Source organism: Lagenorhynchus albirostris, chromosome 4 (assembly GCF_949774975.1).
Source record: "Lagenorhynchus albirostris chromosome 4, mLagAlb1.1, whole genome shotgun sequence".
NCBI lineage: Eukaryota > Metazoa > Chordata > Mammalia > Artiodactyla > Delphinidae > Lagenorhynchus > Lagenorhynchus albirostris.
Window position 1 is genome coordinate 3,573,323 of NC_083098.1, and position 19,226 is coordinate 3,592,548.

General features: G+C 47.7%; 1 protein-coding gene across 1 annotated transcript in view; it reads left to right on the forward strand.

Moving 5' to 3' along the window:
• Positions 1-19,226, forward strand: part of FNIP2 (folliculin interacting protein 2) — an 88,114-nt gene that overhangs the window by 41,123 nt on the left and 27,765 nt on the right. Inside the window, 5 exon segments of the mRNA XM_060147532.1 lie at positions 3,064-3,193; positions 14,569-14,770; positions 15,068-15,156; positions 17,302-17,448; positions 17,567-17,736. Coding sequence (XP_060003515.1) covers positions 3,064-3,193; positions 14,569-14,770; positions 15,068-15,156; positions 17,302-17,448; positions 17,567-17,736 — 738 coding nt within the window.

Sequence of the window (19,226 nt, forward strand, 5' to 3'; positions counted from 1 at the left end):
CCCCCTCAGTCAGGAGGGTGGGGATGAAAGCTCAAATTATTTTCTTATTAATGTACAAAACTCCAAAAGTCCTTGCAGTCTGTATGCATTAACATTTGTTCTAATTGTAAAATTATTCTAAAAAGAAAAGTCATACTAAAAACATTAAGGAGTGTTACACATAGCACTTTCAAAGCTGAAACTGAGCTGAGGTGTAATTTAACTGAAAGCCGCACATTTTACAACTGTGGCACCAACTGGAGAATTTCTCTACCTGGCTCACGAAGCTGGGACCCACCCCACGTAACTCTCATGCAGAAGCGCTTCGGTGTCCTGGAGGTACCAGTCCCCTTAGCAAAGGTAGGGAAACAGCTGGGCACGCTTGACGCAGCCCTGGCGACGGGGACGTACACCAGGGCCCCAGCACCACTCCACGTTGCACTGCCTTGAAGACCACGGCCCAGGCCTGTCACACGCACTAAGTGGTGATTGAATCCACCCTTTTCTCGTGAAAATGGCAATAGGGTACAAGCCAAGATTAGGCCTCTTCTTGCATTTGAGAGTTGTAGCTGTATTGTTTCCTAGAATATCTGATTGACGACATATACCACAGTACTTTTACATAGAAACCTTACTACATGATATTAAAATATTTTTGAGGAAATGCTGGAGAGCACTAAGCCAGTCCTTTAGATTATATTTCGTAAAAATTATTATTCCGCATTTTATAGTAGGGATAAAGGGAACATCCTCCTTGGGTTTTTATTATTTTAATTTTTTGCCTTTTTCATGTCTCTGTTACAAGTTCTTGGTTCTTTTCATAATTAATCAGAATTAATGACCTCTCAGTACTCTGAAATGTCTTACCTAGTCCACCTTTTCCAAGAATTATCAGAGAGAGTGAGTAGCTAGCATTTACTGTATGGGGTGCTGGGGTAAGTGCTTTACACGTAGTTTTACACGTATTGATTTGTTTAATCCTCACAGGAACCATATGAAATAGGTCGGTGGTTTTCAAAGTGTTCTTTTGTCTGCAACCCATGCTAATGCATTTCATCATCGTGATCCAGTAACAAACATCTTTATATATAACAAACAAAAGTGTCACCAATTAATGTTAACGCTGCAACCTACTCTATTTTCTTTTCTGCTCCTTTTTTAAAATACCAGTTTTGATCCGCTAAAGACTTCGTAGCCCACTAGCAGGTTGCAAGTCTCACAAAAAGTACTGCGGTGTGGTCCTTTTTTGCCCCCCATTTCACGGATGAGAAAGCTGACAGGTTAAGTGGACTGCCCAAGTGTCCCAGCCGGTGAGTGACGGAGCTGGGATTTGAACAAGAGCATGGGTCTTACTTGGTTTACTAAACTGAATCATGCAGCAATACGACTTCCAGAAGGAAGTGGTCCTCAGGGTCATCGCCATCTTGCTTCTGTGATCAGGGGAAAAAAAAAGTACTTATAATACAAGTGCTGTAACTCACCTCTGTCTTCCACCTGCCAAGAAGGAGCTGTTATACCCAGCATAAGATCGGGAGAGAGATGGGACCGTGATGATTTGGGACTAGGGGGTGAGGATCTTCTGGTCTTATAAGGGATTTTGAAAACTTGGGGGGTGAGGCAGACATGTCTAATTAGGATTTTTTTTTTTTTATTAAGTAGTACTGTGTGACTTTGAGGGAAAACTCTCTTCTATCTCCCTTCAAGATTCTCAGTAAAATTACCTACTCGCTGATACTTGAAACCAGGATTTGATTTTGGAGGTTGAAGTCCAGCCTCAAGGCTGACACCAAGCCAGCCTCACCTGGTAACACTTCAGCGCAGAAACGCCGTACGCTCAGCCAGCATTTATTAATTGTCCGTTGTGTCTCAGGCGCTGTCCTGGGTACAGGGAATCTGGACACATGTCCTGGGCATGTTGACTGGATCAGAAGAAAAGCATCTTGTGGATGCTCCCAGCACCTCTGCGGTGGACAGAAGGAAGCCTGAGTTGTTAGCATCTCACCTTGTGGCCGGGGGTTCCCTGGTCTCACGGCTCTTCAGCTCTGTGCGGGATCCCTGTGCGCTGAACAGCGCCCGGCACGTTGTAGACCCTTGACTCGCAGCCAGGCAAGTCGGATTTCAGAACTCACGTCAGGGACCCAGCTTCTTTCCATCTGCCTGTAAGAGTGTGAATAAGAGTGCGACCGTTCACGTGGAGAAGCTGCGCTCCGAGGGGTGTCCCTGAGCATGGTACGCTGCACTTCCTGCAGTCGGCGCGGGGCCGCGATCCGCCCGTGCGAACATCGGCCCGCCGACCGGCACATTGCACTCCCTTCTGCCCCCGACTGAGTAACATTTCAGTGTCCTGATTCCTTGACCCTGGGGGGTAAAGGGGGAAACATCTGTTTCGTCCCTCTGTTCTTCCAAACCCACAGAGCTCCTCCAAGCAGCCGGGGTTTGAAAGAAGCCCTTTGCCTGCCCTGACGGGGACCGGTGGGGCTGTGCGTCGGCCGCACCTGGGGACGCGCTGTGACGGCGGCCGCAGAGCGGCTGAGGGCAGCCGAGTCAGCCAAGCAGAAAGCACGTCTGGGAGCAGATGTGCCTCCTGCAGAGCCGAGGGAGTCGTGAGGGGCGGAGGTGCCGTGTATCTGGAGGTGGCGGCGGGAGAGGGTGCTTCGCGGGGCAAGTACCCTTCTGCCTGGATTCCACCTCGAGACACAGGGGGACCAAGCAGTCAAGGGGGGACACGCGCGCGAGCCGGCTCCGTGTGCGGCACCGGCTCCCGGGCAGCAGTAGCAGTACTTCCGTGGGCTCTCCGTGGTATCCGAAATCTGCAGGCTGCCCTCTGACTGGATGAGTAATGTTTGTTTACATTTGGAATGTGGGGCTGGTGCCTGGTCACCGATGCCCTTGGGGTGTCTGCGGCCCCTGTTCGTTTTAAAGGGTGTTTTCTTGGCTGTACCACAGCCTGAGAGGGCTCCCCCTGCTGGCTGTGGCCGGTAGAACCAGTACGGTTAGGTCCCAGGGCTTGTATAGATATTTTTCACGTAGGTGCACGTGGGCTCCTGGAGCCCAGCTCTCAACTTCCCAATCTTCTTCCCGCAGCCTCCCTGAGCAGCCTTCTGATCACACCGTTCCCGTCTCCAAGCTCCTCTACGTCCTCCTCCAGCAGTTACCAGCGCCGCTGGCTTCGGAGCCAGACCACGAGCTTGGAAAACGGCATCATTCCCAGGAGGTGAGCTGGGTTCCCCTGGCTGTGCAGGGCACTGGGGCGGGCGGCCCAGCGATGCTGGCGGACACTGCACTCACTTGCTGTCGGCACAAACGGGCCGGAGCTTTCCACTCGGCTTCAGCTCAGCCTGGAAGTTCACAGGTGAGAGGTTCCGGGAAAGACACTGGGACTACCTGGGTAGATTTGACATTGATTGAAAGTGAGTGTGTGCTCTCTTTGCACTGGGTCCCTTCCAGGTGTAGCCTTTGTAAGTTAGAAGGCTGGAATGGCTTACGGTGACTCACACCAGTGTGGTCTTTGAAAATATATGAACTCAAGGATGGTTAATTTTTGGTGAAACAAATTCTTAAACAGTCAACAGTCTGATTATGAATAGAGACAGCATCGAGATATTCTCTGCCTTCATTTCAGTTGGTTTTCAGATCTAAAGTTTAGTTATGTTGCAAAACTCACGTTTTTGGCTTATGATGATGTTACATCAGTACCTTCCCACCTCTTCTTCCTACAACCCAAAAACTTAAAAGGGAATTTAGAAATGAAGGAATTAATTACCTATGAAAAACCCACATGACAGTTGGTTACCTTAGTAAGTGAATAGAGGTCGGCATGTGTCGGCTCTGAGAAGGGGTAAAGAGCTGGCTGCAGGCCTGCACTTCAGGAGTTCACAGAGACGATGCTCACGTAAACAGTGGTGTGAAGAAGGTAAGTGCTAAACGCTCAGAGGGGCATGGGGGTGTGCGGCTCGGGGGCGGGACGCAGCCTCGCGGGAGGTCTTGGGGTTTGGGCAGCCTTCGTGAAGGGGGGCACCTGAAAGCACAGGCTGAGAAACGGGGGAGCCGAGGCGTGTGCAGGGCATCAGGCTGCTGGCCCCCTTCTCCCAAAATTAACATCACGTGTTAGTTCTGTTTGTTTGTTTGTATTTAAAGAAACATTATGTTCCAGGGCTTCAGGCATTTTCAGAATAATCTATAAAATGAATGTAAGGCTTTTCCATTAAAAATATTTTACTTACAAAATATAATAGAAATAACAGTGATACGTGACTATTATCACAAAGTTATAAATTACCAAAATGTTTTGGTGTAAAAATTTTATATAATATAATCAATAGTAATACTTCAGTCACTATCTTCATTCATCATAAGGTTTTGCTGGCTCACTTTTCTGCACATTCATTTGTTTAGGTCATCAAAATGTGTACGTCAATCGACGTAATTGAAAGCAGCATTAGTCATTCCTGGCAAATGCAAGCTGATAAATAATTTTTGATAACTTTTTTATTTTGGGCAAGTTCTTTGTGCGCATTGAAGCTGTTACTGGAGCTTTATAGGTTATAACAACATTGAGATAAATTTGTAATAAACCTTAAAAATATAAATTTTGGGTTGTTTGGCCTGAGGTGATCCAGCAGTGGAGGCTCCAGGCTCTTTCTTGAGGCTAATGGCGGACGCTGGGAGGGCTCACGCCAAGGAGTACTTCCCAGAACTTCTGCTGCCAGTGTCCTTGTCCCCGCAGTGAGCCACAGCCACCCCCCACCTCTGCAGGAGACCCCCCAACACTAGCCAGCCGTGGGACTGACAGGGTCTCGGTGCTCTGGCCGGGTGTCAGGCCTGAGCCTCTGAGGTGGGAGAGCCGAATTCAGGACACTGGACCACCGGAGACCTCCCAGCTCCACGTAATATCAATGGGTGAGAGCTCTCCCAGAGATCTCCATCTCAACGCTAAGACACAGCTCCACTCAACAACCAGCAAGCTACAGCGCTGGACACCCTATGCCAAACAACTAGCAAGACAGGAATACAACCCCATCCATTAGCACAGAGGCTGCCTAAAATCATACTAAGTTCACAGACACCCCAAAACACACCACCGGATGTGGACCTGCCCACCAGAAACACAAGATCCAGCCTCATCCACCAGAACACAGGCACCAGTCTCCTCCACCAGGAAGCCTACACAACCCACTGAACCAAACTTACCCACTGGGGACAGACACCAAAAACTACAGAAACTATGAACCTGCAGCCTGCGAAAAGGAGACCCCAAACACAGTAAGTGAAGCAAAATGAGAAGACAGAGAAACACACAGCAGATGAAGGAGCAAAGTAAAAACCCACCAGACCAAACAAATGAAGAGGAAATAGGCAGTCTACCTGAAATAGAATTCAGAATAATGATAGTAAAAATTATCCAAAATCTTGGAAATAGAATGGAGAAAATGCAAGAAACGTTTAACAAGGACCTAGAAGAACTAAAGAGCAAACAAACAATGATGAACAGCACAATAAATGAAATTAAAAATTCTCTAGAAGGAATCAATAGCAGAATAACTGAGGCAGAAGAACGGATAAGGGACCTGGAATATAAAATAGTGGAAATAACCACCGCAGAGCAGAAAAAAGAAAAAAGAATGAGAAGAATTGAGGACAGTCTCAGGGACCTCTGCGACAACATTAAACGCCCCAACATTCGAATTATAGGGGTCCCAGAAGAAGAAGAGATAAAGAAAGGGACTGAGACAGTATTTGAAGAGATGATAGTTGAAAACTTCCCTAATATGGGAAAGGAAATAGTTAATCAAGTCTAAGAAGCACAAAGAGTCCCATACAGGATAAATCCAAGAAGAAACATGCCAAGACACATATTAATCAAACTGTCAAAAATTAAGTACAAAGAAAAAATATTGAAAACAGCAAGGGAAAAACGACAAATAACACACAAGGGAATCCCCATAAGGTTAACGGCTGATCTTTCAGCAGAAACTCTGCAAGCCAATAGGGACTGGCAGGACATATTTAAAGTGATGAAAGGGAAAAACCTACAACCAAGATTGCTCTACCCAGCAAGGGTCTCATTCAGATTTGACGGAGAAAATAAAACCTTTACAGACAAGCAAAAGCTAAGAGAATTCAGCACCACCAAACCAGCTTTACAACAAAAGCTAAAGGAACTTCTCTAGGCGGGAAACACAAGACAAGGAAAAGACCTACAATAACAAACCCAAAACAATTAAGAAAATGGTAATAGGAACATACATATCGATAATTACCTTAAATGTAAATGGATTAAATGCTACAACCAAAACATTGTCTGAATGGATACAAAAACAAGACCTGTATACATGCTGTCTACGAGAGACCCACTTGAGACCTAGGGACACATGCAGACTGAAAGTGAGGGGATGGAAAAAAGATATTCCATGCAAATGGAAGTCAGTACAAAGCTGGAGTAGCGATTCTCATATCAGACAAAATAGACTTTAAAACAGAGTATTACAAGAGACAGAGAAGGACAGTACATAATGATCAAGGGATCAATCCAAGAAGAAGATATAACAATTGTAAATATTTATGCACCCAACATAGGAGCACCTCAATACATACGGCAAATACTAACAGCCATAAAAGGGGAAATCGACGGTAACACAATCATAGTAGGGGACTTTATCACGCCAATTTCACCAATGGACAGATCATCCAAAATGAAAATGAATAAGGAAACACAAGCTTTAAATGATACATTGAACAAGATGGGGACTTAATTGATGTTTATAGGACATTCCATCCAAAACCAAAAGAATACACTTTCTTCTCAAGTGCTCATGGAACATTCTCCAGGATAGATCATATCCTGGGTCACAAATCAAGCCTTCATAAATTTAAGAAAATTGAAATCGTATCAAGCATCTTTTCCAACCACAACGCTATGAGATTAGAAATCAATTACAGGGAAAAAACGTAAAAATACACGAACACGTGGAGGCTAAACAATATGTTACTAAATAAACAAGAGATCACTGAAGAAATCAAAGAGGAAATCAAAAAATACCTAGAGACAAATGACAATGAAAACACGACAATCCAAAACCTATGGGATGCAGCAAAAGCAGTTCTAAGAAGGAAGTTTATAGCAATACAATCCTACCTCAATAAACAAGAAAAATCTCAAACAATCTAACATTACACCTAAAGCAATTAGAGAAAGAAGAACAAAAACCCCAAAGTTACCAGAAGGAAAGATGACATAAAGATCAGAGCAGAAATAAATGAAAAAGAAATGAAGGAAACAATAATAGCAAAGATCAATAAAACTAAAAGCTGGCTCTTTGAGAAGATAAACAAAATTGATAAACCATTAGCGAGACTCATCAAGAAAAAAAGGGAGAAGACTCAAATCAACAGAACTAGAAATGAAATTAGAAATGAAAAAGAAGTAACAACTGACACTGCAGAAATACAAAGGATCATGAGAGATTAATTACTACAAGTAACTATATGCAAATAAAATGGACAACCTGGAAGGAAAGGACAAATTCTTAGAATAAGTACAACTTTCCAGGACTGTACCAGGAAGAAATAAAAAATATAAACAGATCAATCACAAGCACTGAAATTGAAACTGTGATTAAAAATCTTCCAATGGACGAAAGCCCAGGACCAGATGGCTTCACAGGCAAATTCTATCAAACATTTAGAGAAGAGCTAACACCTATCCTTCTCAAACTCTTCCAAAATATAGCAGAGGGAGGAACACTCCCAAACTCATTCTACGAGGCCACCATCACCCTGATACCAACACCAGACAAAGATGTCACAAAGAAAGAAAACTACAGGCCAATATCATTGATGAACATAGATGCAAAAATCCTCAACAAAATACTAGCAAACAGAGTCCAACAGCACATTAAAAGGATCATACACCACGGTCAAGTGGTGTTTATCCCAGGAATGCAAGGATCCTTCAATATATGCAAGTCAGTCAATGTGATAAACCATATTAACAGATGGAAGGAGAAAAAACATATGATCATCTCAGTAGATGCAGAGAAAGCTCTCGACAGAAGTCAACACCGATTTATGATAAAAACCCTCCAGAAAGTAGGCATAGAGGGAACTTTCCGCAACATAATAAAGGCCATATGTGACAAACCCACAGCCAACATCGTCCTCAATGGTGAAAAACTGAAACCATTTCCACTAAGATCAGGAACAAGACAAGGTTGCCCACTCTCACCACTGTTATTCAACATAGTTTTGGAAGTTTTAACCACAGCAATCAGAGAAGAAAAAGAAATAAAAGGAATCCAAATCAGAAAACAAGAAGTAAGACTGTCACTGTTTGCAGATGATGTGATACTATACATAGAGAATCCTAAAGATGCCACCAGAAAACTACTAGAGCTGATCAATGAATTTGGTAAAGTAGCAGGATACAAAATTAATGCACAGAAATCTCTTGCATTCCTTTACACTAATGATGAAAAATCTGAAAGAGAAATTAAGGAAACACTCCCATTTACCATTGCAACAAAGAGAATAAAATACCTAGGAATAAACCTACCCAAGGAGATAAAAGACCTGTATGCAGAAAACTATAAGACACTGATGAAAGAAATTAAAGATGATACAAATAGATGGAGAGATATACCATGCTCTTGGATTGGGAAAATCAACATTGTGAAAATGACTCTACTACTCAAAGCAATCTACAGATTCGATGCAATCCCTGTCAAACTACCAATGGCAGTTTTCACAGAACTAGAGGAAAAAAATTCACAGTATGTATGGAAAGACATAAGATCCCGAATAGCCAAAGCAATCTTGAGGAAGAAAAACGGAGCTTTAGGAATCAGGCTCCCTGACTTCAGACTGTACTACAAAGCTACAGTAATCAAGGCAGTATGGTACTGGCACAAAAACAGAAATATAGATCAATGGAACAGGATAGAAAGCCCAGAGATAAACCCGAGCACATATGGTCGGTCACCTTATCTTTGATAAAGGGGGCTAGAATATACAATGGGAAAAGACAGCCTCTTCAATAAGTGGTGCTGGGAAAACTGGACAGCTACACGTAAAAGAATGAAATTAGAACACTCCCTAACACCGTACACAAAAATAAACTCAATATGGATTAAAGACCTAAATGTAAGGCCAGACACTATAAAACTCTTAGAGGAACACATAAGCAGAATGCTATATGACATAAATCACAGCAAGATCCTTTTTGACCCAGCTCCTAGAGAAATGGAAATAAAAACAAAAATAAACAAATGGGACCTAAGGAAACTTAAAAGCTTTTGCACAGCAAAGGAAACCATAAACAAGACCAAAAGACAACCCTCAGAATGGGAGAAAATATTTGCAAATGAGGCAACTGACAAAGGATTAATCTCCAAAATTTACAAGCAGCTCATGCAGCTCAATAACAAAAAAACAAACAACCTAATCCAACAATGGGCAGAAGACCTAAACGGACATTTCTCCCAAGAAGATATACAGACTGCCAACAAACACTTGAAAGAATGCTCAACATCACTAATCATCAGAGAGATGTGAATCAAAACTACAATGAGGTATCACCTCACACAAGTCAGAATGGCCATCATCAAAAGATCTGCAAACAATAAATGCTGGAGAGGGTGTGGAGAAAAGGGAGCCCTCTTGCACTGTTGGTGGGAATGTAATTGATACAGCCACTATGGGGAACAGTATGGAGGTTCCTCAAAAAACTAAAAATAGAACTACCATATGACCCAGGAATCCCACTACTGGGCATATACCTGGAGAAAACCATAATTCAAAAAGAATCATGTACCACAATGTTCACTGCAGCACTGTTTACAATAGCCAGGACATGGAAGCATCCTAAGTGTCCATCGACAGATGAATGGATAAAGAAGGTGTTGGCACATATTTACAATGGAATATTACTCAGCCATAAAAAGAAACGAAGTTGAGTTATTTGTAGCGAGGTGGATGGACCTAAGTCTGTCATACAGAGTGAAGTAAGTCAGAAAGAGAAAAACAAATACCGTATGCTAACACATACATGTGGAATCTTAAAAAAAAAAAAAAGTTCTGAAGAACCTAGGGGCAGGACAGGAATAAAGACGCAGATGTAGAGAATGGACTTGGGGACACAGTGAGGGATAAGAGTAAGCTGGGATGAAGTGAGAGAGTGGCATGGACATATATACACTACCAAATGTAAAATAGCTAGCTAGTGGGAAGCAGCCGCATAGCACAGGGAGATCAGCTGGGTGATTTGTGACCGCCTGGAGGGGTGGATAGGGAGGGAGATGCAAGAGGGAGGGGATATGGGGATATATGTACACATACAGCTGATTCACTTTGTTATACAGCAGGATCGTAAAGCAATTAGACTGAAATAAAGATGTTAAAGAAAAAGAAAGAAAAAAACATAAATTTCAGTACATCTGGATCAGACGGTTCTTACGGAACATTTTGCTAAAGATTCAGTTCTCCACACACATCCATTTTGTGTAAGTCTGAATTGAATTTTAAATGTATCTTTATGCACGGTTATTTTAATGTTTTCTCTGCCATTTCCTGTGACTTACAGAGGTCTTACAAGAAACTGGAAGCCTCTTCATGGGCTGCATATAATTCAGAATGCCTGTTTACGCACTGTGTCACTACATCGTCAATTATACGGAAATTTAATTTTAAAAGGGGCTTCATTACTAGTAATTTCTTCTTCTGAAGCTTCATATGAAAGTTGTGGGTATTTTCTATCCAATGCAGCAATCTCTACATTCAATTTCTGTTTCTGTGCCTGTGAATATTTGCTTTGCAATGTTGCTGCAGTTTTCAAAACGAGATATTAACAAACTCTTTAAAGAATTCTAATAGCTCCCTGATGTACTTTATCGTGTTGTGAACCGTAGGCTCTTCCTTTGTGATAGTTTACTGCCCCGGGGCTCAGGACGAAGAGCTAAGTGTTGTGCAGACTCCACAGGGGTGGGCTCTGGACAGACAGACTGCCTCCCCCTCGGTCCGTGCCTTGCCCCAGCCCTTCCCCCCTCCCATGGCCGTGCCGTCTACCGCCGCCGCCGCCGCCTATCTGGGCCCAGGTCCCAGCCTTGGGGCCTTGTGGCACCGCCTTGGTTCTGGACTCGGGGGTGTGTGCCTGACCCCAGGCCAGCGACCCAGCTTCCGACCCCGCGCCGTGTGCTCGGCTGCCTGGCGTCTGCCCTGCCCACGCCCATGCGTCATCACCCCATCAGACTTCACTTCCAGAGCACAAGTTAAAGGTGACACGGTTAAGAATCAAGGTAGCACCCGGAGAACGTCACCGCGAGCCTGGGCCCTCCTGAGAGCAGCCCCGCAAGGCGGGGTGGGGGGGGGGGCGCAGGCTGTGCGCAGATGGTCCTGGACTCGCCCTTGCCTGACGCCCAGGACGGAAGAGCCGCGGGCGCTCAGCTTCGGTCACTGTGCTCGCGAAGACCCTTCGATTACCGGGGTCGCCGCCCGTCTCTCCCTTGTGGCAGGTGTGTGGGCGGGGATTAGTTTCTGACGCGGGACCGGAGAACACTGGGTACCAGGGATGCGATCGCCTCCGGCTCTGAGAGGAAGTCACCGCACTCAGTGACCTGGTTCCTGAGAGAGCGCAGGGCGGCCAGGGAGGATCTTCACAGTCTTACGGTTGGTTGCTCGCTGACCCCCGTGCCACGTGGGGAGCTTCGGCGACCGGCGGGTGGGGGGAGTCGGCGGGGGGCAGTTTACCCGCTGGCAAAGAGGTGCTGTCCGTGCAGGAGAGAAGCTGCGGATTCCCGCCTTAGTGCGGCTGGTGAAACCCTCAAGAAGCAGGTATGACGTCCCAGAAAGGCTTTGGCCCGGAATTGTAAAATGAGTAACCAGAAAGAGTCGCTGATGAGATGTTCCTTGACCTGCAGAAATGGCGGTTTCCTATGTACCAACATAACCCATAGATTCCGCCTCCATTCAGAGCTGACATAACCAGTCAGACTGAGCAGTCCTGAGGCCCATTACAAGTCACTGAGATGTATTTAAATAGTCGGTTTGGGATCTTGAAGTATTTACAAGGTATGTAAACGCTCATTCATGTGTCAACAAAATCCTACTTGAAAAATCCAGTGTGTAGCGTGGTCTTCCCTTGACTTGAAGGCCTGTCAGCTGGCGTGACCGCTCCCAGCCCGTCCCCCCAGTGCATGGGTCAGACATGGCACCAGAGCCCCTGGTCACTCCCAGTGTCCGAGCAGCGAGCCAGGGCTAGCAGACAGAACCCCTGGGCTGTGACTCCGGCGTGGTCACTGAAAAGCTTTCTGTTCTGAAGCAGGTTGGTTAGTCACTCTGCCCCAGTTTTCACATCTGCAGAATGGTCCGTGTATCCTGCCTGTTGCCTTGAGGGTAAAGCTAGGATGAAGTAGTTGTGTGCATACTTAAATTTTTTAAGACGTTCTGAAACGTGCTTTCATTGTAGATTGATCTTAAAAGTATATTTACAAATTCCGCATGACCTGATTTATCCCGGTTTGCGTGGTTGATCCAGGACGACAGATTGAATGCAGCTCAGTTGCTTTAGAATTCAGCAGAGAGACATAGGGAAGCGGGTAAGAGGCACGCACGCTATTAAAGCTGCGGGTGTTTCTCAGAAATTCGGCAGACGGCACCGTCCGCCGTGCTAGGTGCAGTTGGCTACTGTTTCTAGGGTGGAGCTGAAGCCGACACACATCTGCAGAGGGCTCAGTGGTCACTGCAGTCTGATTATTAAGGACCACAGTGGCCAAAGATGAGTGGACTGATGGAGTCATTTTACTTTTGCAAAAGGGGGGAAATAGGAGATAACGAAGAAGAAAGGGTTGGAAGAAAGAATGGGTGTCGCATAAGCTCAGAATTTCCTCTACAGAATAGGAGTAAACTGGTGCAGGAAAGCAGAGTTATAGGACGAGCACTCTGGAGAAGAAGAGGGAGCATGGTTTGAAGTTAAGTAAAATGGTAAGAGCGCCTCGAGAATTTCTTTCTGACGAGCAGATGATTAGGATCTAGGGATTTCTCAGAGAAAGCAATGCTGGTTTATTTTAACGGGCAGCATTTACAAGAGCATCTGGAAACCATGTCCTTCCCGCGCCACGTCTGTCGGCGAGGACTTTTACTGATTTACCAGCCACACCTAAGTCTCCGGCATCTTGCTTAAAGTGGAGCAAAACAATGACATAGCCCTCTGAGGTTAGGGCAAGATGTCTTCTCCTTTCCTTTAAAAATAAGATAGCTTTCCTGACCATAAATCTTCTGATGTGTGTATGTTTTTAAGACGTGGGTATGTTGGAAATCACGGGAACATTACAGGCTGTGAGCAGGGCACTACAGAACAAGTTAAAGACCAAGAAGGGGGCTTCCCTGGTGGCGCAGTGGTTGAGAGTCCGCCTGCCGATGCAGGGGACACGGGTTCGTGCCCTGGTCCGGGAAGACCCCACATGCTGTGGAGCGACTGGGCCCGTGAGCCATGGCCGCTGAGCCTGCGCGTCCGGAGCCTGTGCTCCGCAACGGGAGAGGCCACAGCAGTGAGAGGCCTGCGTATCGGTTAAAAAAAAAAGACCAAGCAGGAGGATGGCTGCCTCAAGCCCCGTGAGCAGACGTGACCGTTCGGGTGTAGCTTGTAGTAAAGGAGGTGGTGTCCCAAGCTTGGTGACAGACAAGGCTGAATGGTGGAGCCCGTGAGAAAGAGAAGGCTCCCTGCACGCCTACCATGTGCCAGGCTAGGCGCTTTCATTTGCAGTGTGATGTCCTTTGCTTTGGTGTCTTTGTAGAAAAAAACAAACTAATTAAAAAACTTTTTTTCACTCTTGCCGTTAGCAGCTATGTGGTCACATGCTGGTTTTTCAGACTGAAGTAGAGATATGGATTGGCCATATTTGTGAGGCTTACCCCTTACGACAAACTGAATACATATTCAGAGTTTATTGGCTTCTTTTATCCTAGAAGCAGAGTCTCTGCAAAGAATCTTAAGTTGGTCGAGGATCTGACTGTAGCAAAAGAGAGGTGGGTCTTTCTGCTCGGGGGGTTTCCCAGAGAGTATCCCCAGTCGCATGGCTTAATCTCAGCATTTACAGGAGTAACTTCATCTAATGGTTTTAATAACCTTGGGAAAGTAAGCCTCAGCTACTAGTAAATGTCCAAACGTGATGCCCGGGTCACACAGAATACCACAGAGGACCATCTCTCCTCAGATATTCTTATCCATCGGTATCTATCAGCCAAAACAAAGGGCCTGTGTTTTGAGCCAACGGATGCTTCACACCCCTTTCTAAATGCGGCCAATCTGATGTAACATAGTCCAAGGGAAAAGGGCTAAGAGTCTAACAAGGGGACGTTTGAAATTGCTTTCAGTTCTCACTTAAGTTTCTTTTTGTGTTAGGCTAACACTGAGTGTCAGGCAGAGGTTTTCATTTTCGCGACGGAGTCTGATGCAGGAGGACAACCTGGCGGTAGACACGCTCTGAGTTAGGACCGCGTGCCCGGATCGGCCACCAGGGTGTCGCCCTGGCTTTGCGGTTCGTCCTCGGTGTGGTTTCACTGATGCAGCATGACTCCCAAAACCCCTTCTCCTTCCAGGTCAACGGATGAGACGTTCAGCTTGGCTGAAGAAACCTGCAGTTCCAACCCGGCCATAGCTCGGAGGAAGAAGATTGCCATAAGCCTCATCTTTTCCCTGTGCGAGACGGAGGAAGCCCAGAGGAACTTCCAGGACTTCTTTTTTTCTCATTTCCCCCTGTTTGAGTCTCACATGAACAGGCTGAAGAGTGCAATTGAAAAGGTACTGAGAATGCAATCCATTGTCACACGGGGCTGTAAGGGTCAAGGGCTCTCTATACCCGCTCGCTTTCCCAGGGCATGTAGATCGGCTGCAGCAGTGGTAGGAAGTTCCCTAGGCACACTGAAGTCAGGTACCAGATCCTGATTGCTTTGGGAAAGGGAATTACTGCCCCCGACAACTTCGGTCATGATAGCTTGAGTGTGGGCTCTAACGTCGTCTCTTATTAATAAAGCCCAGTAGATGGTTACGAAGGGATTTCTTCTCCACGTAACGTGGCTCGTTTTCTTTCCACCGAAGGCCATGATCTCGTGCAGGAAGATCGCGGAGTCAAGTCTCCGTGTCCAGTTTTATGTCAGCCGTCTGATGGAAGCTCTGGGGGAGTTCAGGTAAACTGGCAAGGTTTGGCAGCCCCAGCAGGGGAAATTGGTGAGCAGCGGTAGCAGCGGCCGTGGATCTCGGGATGCGTGGAGACCACAGCTCGGGAGTGTGGGGGGTAGCAGCTCCTTCCTTTGAAGCTAAGGCCCAGTGGAGCAAAAAGTGTAAGCCACCAGCACTGAGTAATCCTCACGACTGCCAGAGAGACGGTCCCTGACGCGACTGTTCCTAACAGAGTGAATGGAGAAAACTAATATTCATACGTCTCGTGTCATCTCCCAAAAGCCCTAAGAGTAAGCACTCCTAGCCCATTTTACAGATGTGGAAACTGGAGGTTGAGATGCTTGTCCACAGCATAAGTGGGGAGAGTGTGCACGTCAGGGAGGTTACACTCCAGTTTGCCAGGACAGCCCTGTGTACACCCGGTGTCTTCCCGTGGGTGTCCTGGTCAGGACAGTAAGTTGTATGGTCACCCTAGCGTGTCCTCACTGTCAGCTCCTAACTGTTGATATTTGTACCCCGGAGACCGGTTTTCTGGAGGTCTTGCCCCTCGTGTCTGGGCTGTAGCTGGGATCCGTGGTCACCATGCCGAGCGGGGCCGTTGCAGCGCTTCTTAGGGCCAGTTTCTGGGTGCGGAATGGAATCGCACTTCAGAGCCGTCACGAGCTAATTAAGAGTCCAGCCGTTCCTCTCTAGCCCAGGGATAAAAATGTTTACGATTCTTAGAATGTTAGAACGTTTTTTGTGATGCTTAAGGTAGAGGCTGGTGAACTCTAATGCTGCTTGGAGCAAAATCCCCATCCAGCCCTAGTTGAACCCTGGGTTATGTGTAAAGTACTCAAGTAGCACGTTAGTCCTTATCTGGGGATCATTCAGACCCACGTCGCACGTTGGAGAAATCGTGTGAAGCTGTGTGTTTCGATGGCAGTGTGGTGACTAGCGAACCTTCTATGGTTTGTGTGGGCAGCGCCGGGCGGGCTGTGCTCAGGCTCGACGCTGGCTTGTGCTGGAGGGTCTGGACACTCATTTGGCAGAAGGTCCGGAATCTGAACGGACAGGACCTGAGGCCTCACTGTGGATAGACGGGTCTCATCCTTACCTCAGCGACCTGCTGCTCCAGAAACAGCGACAGGATCACGCGTTAGCGTTGGAAACCTTGGTGTCAGTAAGCGAAGGCCAGGTCCACGTAGCTGTCACTTGTCACTGCTGGCTGCTCAGCAGGTGCTCTGCCTCGTGCCAGGGCGGGATCCTGTGTGCCCCAGCTCCTTGATGCACACGGCCGGAAACTCAGGTCAGAATAGGCCTCGTGTACCCCCATCCGGGAAGCGGGGTGTCTCCTAGACGCAGAGGTGCTAGTGGAGATCCTAGGCTCGTTGGTGCGCTCCCTGGAAGGACTGCCACGAGCCACGCGGCCTGGAGCAGAGTCCCCGGCACGAGGCGCTCTCATCCGGACCTTGTCATTCAGTGCGTGTGTGTCTCCCGCAAGGAACTCCTTTACACCTCCAGTTTCCTAAGCCGTAAAGTGACACGGCCAGACTCGTCACTTTCCCTAACAGCTTACAGTTCTAAGAATTTGATTCTATTAGCCCGTGTAACAATCTAGTATATAATATGGTGAAGAAGAGCAATTTATTTGTGTTCTTTTTTCATCTAAAGCGAATAGGGTGCTTTGGTTCAAAGAACAAAAGCGCTAACCAGAAATTGGGCGACTTGAGTTCCCTCTGGTCACATTTTCAGTCTAGCATGTTTATTCTTTCTTCCTTTATTTTTTTCCTCTGAAAATTGGCATAAATTCTGACACAAGGCATCGTGCAAATAAGTCTTTTTAAGGATGACTATTTTATATCAGTGGTTAGTGTACCTTTCCTGTAAAGGGTCTGTGCCCCACGGCTGCTCAGCTTTGCTGTGGTGCCAACGCAGCGACGGATAACAGGGAGATGATTGAGCATGGCTGTGTGCCAATAAAACTTTATTTATAAAAAGGGTCAGATTTGGCCTGTGCGTCGTGTCCTAGTTTACCGACCCCTGTTTGATATTCTGCTTTGGATGCCTTAGGGGCTCCCTGGATCCAGGTGAGTGTTTTCTTCTAGATTCCTTTACACGAAGGTCATCCACGGTGACCTCTGTGACAGCTCCCTGTACCTTCTCTTCTGTAGAGCGACCATCTGGAGCTTGTACTCCGTCCCGAGGATAGCCGAGCCCGTGTGGCTGGCCATGATGTCTAGCACCTTGGAGAAGACGCAGCTGTGCCAGCGCTTCCTCAAGGAATTCACGCTCCTGATAGAGCAGATCAACAAGAACCAGTAAGCGGCGGCGCTCTGGAGCCTCGAATGCCAGTTCCGAGGCTGGTGTACGTGCTGTAGGGGACACGCCTCTTCCTGCACTGACTCACCCCATTGTGTTCTCTCCCGTTCCTCCAAGGTTTTTTGCTGCCTTGCTGACCGCAGTCTTAACCTACCACCTGGCCTGGGTGCCCACCGTCATGCCCGTTGACCACCCTCCCATCAAAGCCTTCTCCGAGAAACGCACCTCTCAGCTGGTCAACACGCTGGCCAAGACGCACCCATACAATCCTCTCTGGGCGCAGCTGGGTCAGTACCATACAGAGACCATGTGGGACAGAATAGGAAAAACGGGAGCCTCTTCAGTTGCTATCCGCCATCCGGCCCGGCGATTCCCAGTTGTCACTGGGCTGCAGGGAACTGGGGACTGGCCCACAGAGTCCACCTGTAAAGCAGCCCCCGTCCTCCCCTCCCCCCGCCAGAGCCTCGTTCTGCTCTTTGAAGCCACGTAGGTCCGCAGCTGCTCCCCCAGTGGGGCTCCTTAACTCGGCACTGTTGACCTTTGGGCCAGAAGATTCTCTGTTGGGTTGGGGGGAAAAGGACCGCCCCGTGCCTGGTCGGATGTTTAGCAGCGTCACTGGCCTCTGGTCACCAGCTGCCAGTGAAAACCCCTCTTCCAAAGTTGTGATGGTGAAAAATGTCCCCAGACAATGCTGAATGTCCCCAGCGGGCCAGGAGAGCCCCTGGCTGAGGACCACTGCCCTAGAGGGCGGACTGGATAGGAAGGAAGTCGGACAGAAAAGAGAGTGACACACTCTAGGATTTGGCCGCCTTTTAAGTTTGAGCTGAGGTCGGAGCCCTTGTCTTTCTCTCCGTTGCCCCCTTAGCTGCCTCCTCCGAGCTTTGTGCTCAGGCCTGGCGCGGGGACCTGACGTGCCGCGGGGCTGCTCGTGGGGTGTGCGCTTGCGAGCCCAGGGCTCGGGGATAGGAGAGGCACGCTCCAGGGCCTGTCACTTGGCCGAGTCTGCAGTGACCCGTCAGGCCTGCACATCCGCTCTGTCCCAGGCCCCGTCCCTCTGCGGGACCCAGGGCCCGGGTGACACGCAGCTCAGCCTTGGGGAGCCTGCTGCCCGGTGGAGGAGAAGGGCTGTGTTCAGAACGCCCCAATCGCTCCTTTGCTGCGGTGAGCAGAAGCCCGCGAGGGACGCAGTGCAGTGCAGAGGGTGAGGACATGCGCAGACGGCTGGACCAGATCCCAGCCTCCTGGGCAAGTGCCCTAACCCTCTGTGCCTCCGTTTCTCCATCTGTGACGTGGGTGGTGATGGCTCATGGCTGCCGTGGGAGTTCCACTGCTTGTACGTGAAGCCCGCTGTTACCGACACTGCTGTTGCAGATGTTGATACGGGGGAGGCACCACGAGGGGGGCATGGGGGGAGGGGGCCTTCAAGGAAGACACACTTGAGGAATCGGTATAAGGGCAGCATTTTCCAGAAAATACCGGCAGACCGGGGAAAAGCACGGCAATCTCGGGAAACAGCGTGTTGTAATAGTAGTGAAAGCTGCCACCGTGGGCCGAGCACTGTTCTGGGTGCTTTCTGCACGTATTAATTAATTAGACTCTCATTCTAACCCTGGTACTGCGTCCTCACTGTATCACAGATAATAAAGCTGTCTTTCCCTGTGCCCGGGGTCATGAGATATGGGGGTAATATGGTTGAAAAAAGCCACAGACCCTAACATTTATCATCTCAGCCGTTTCTAACTGTGCAGTTCGGAGCGTTAGGTCTGTTCACGTTGTG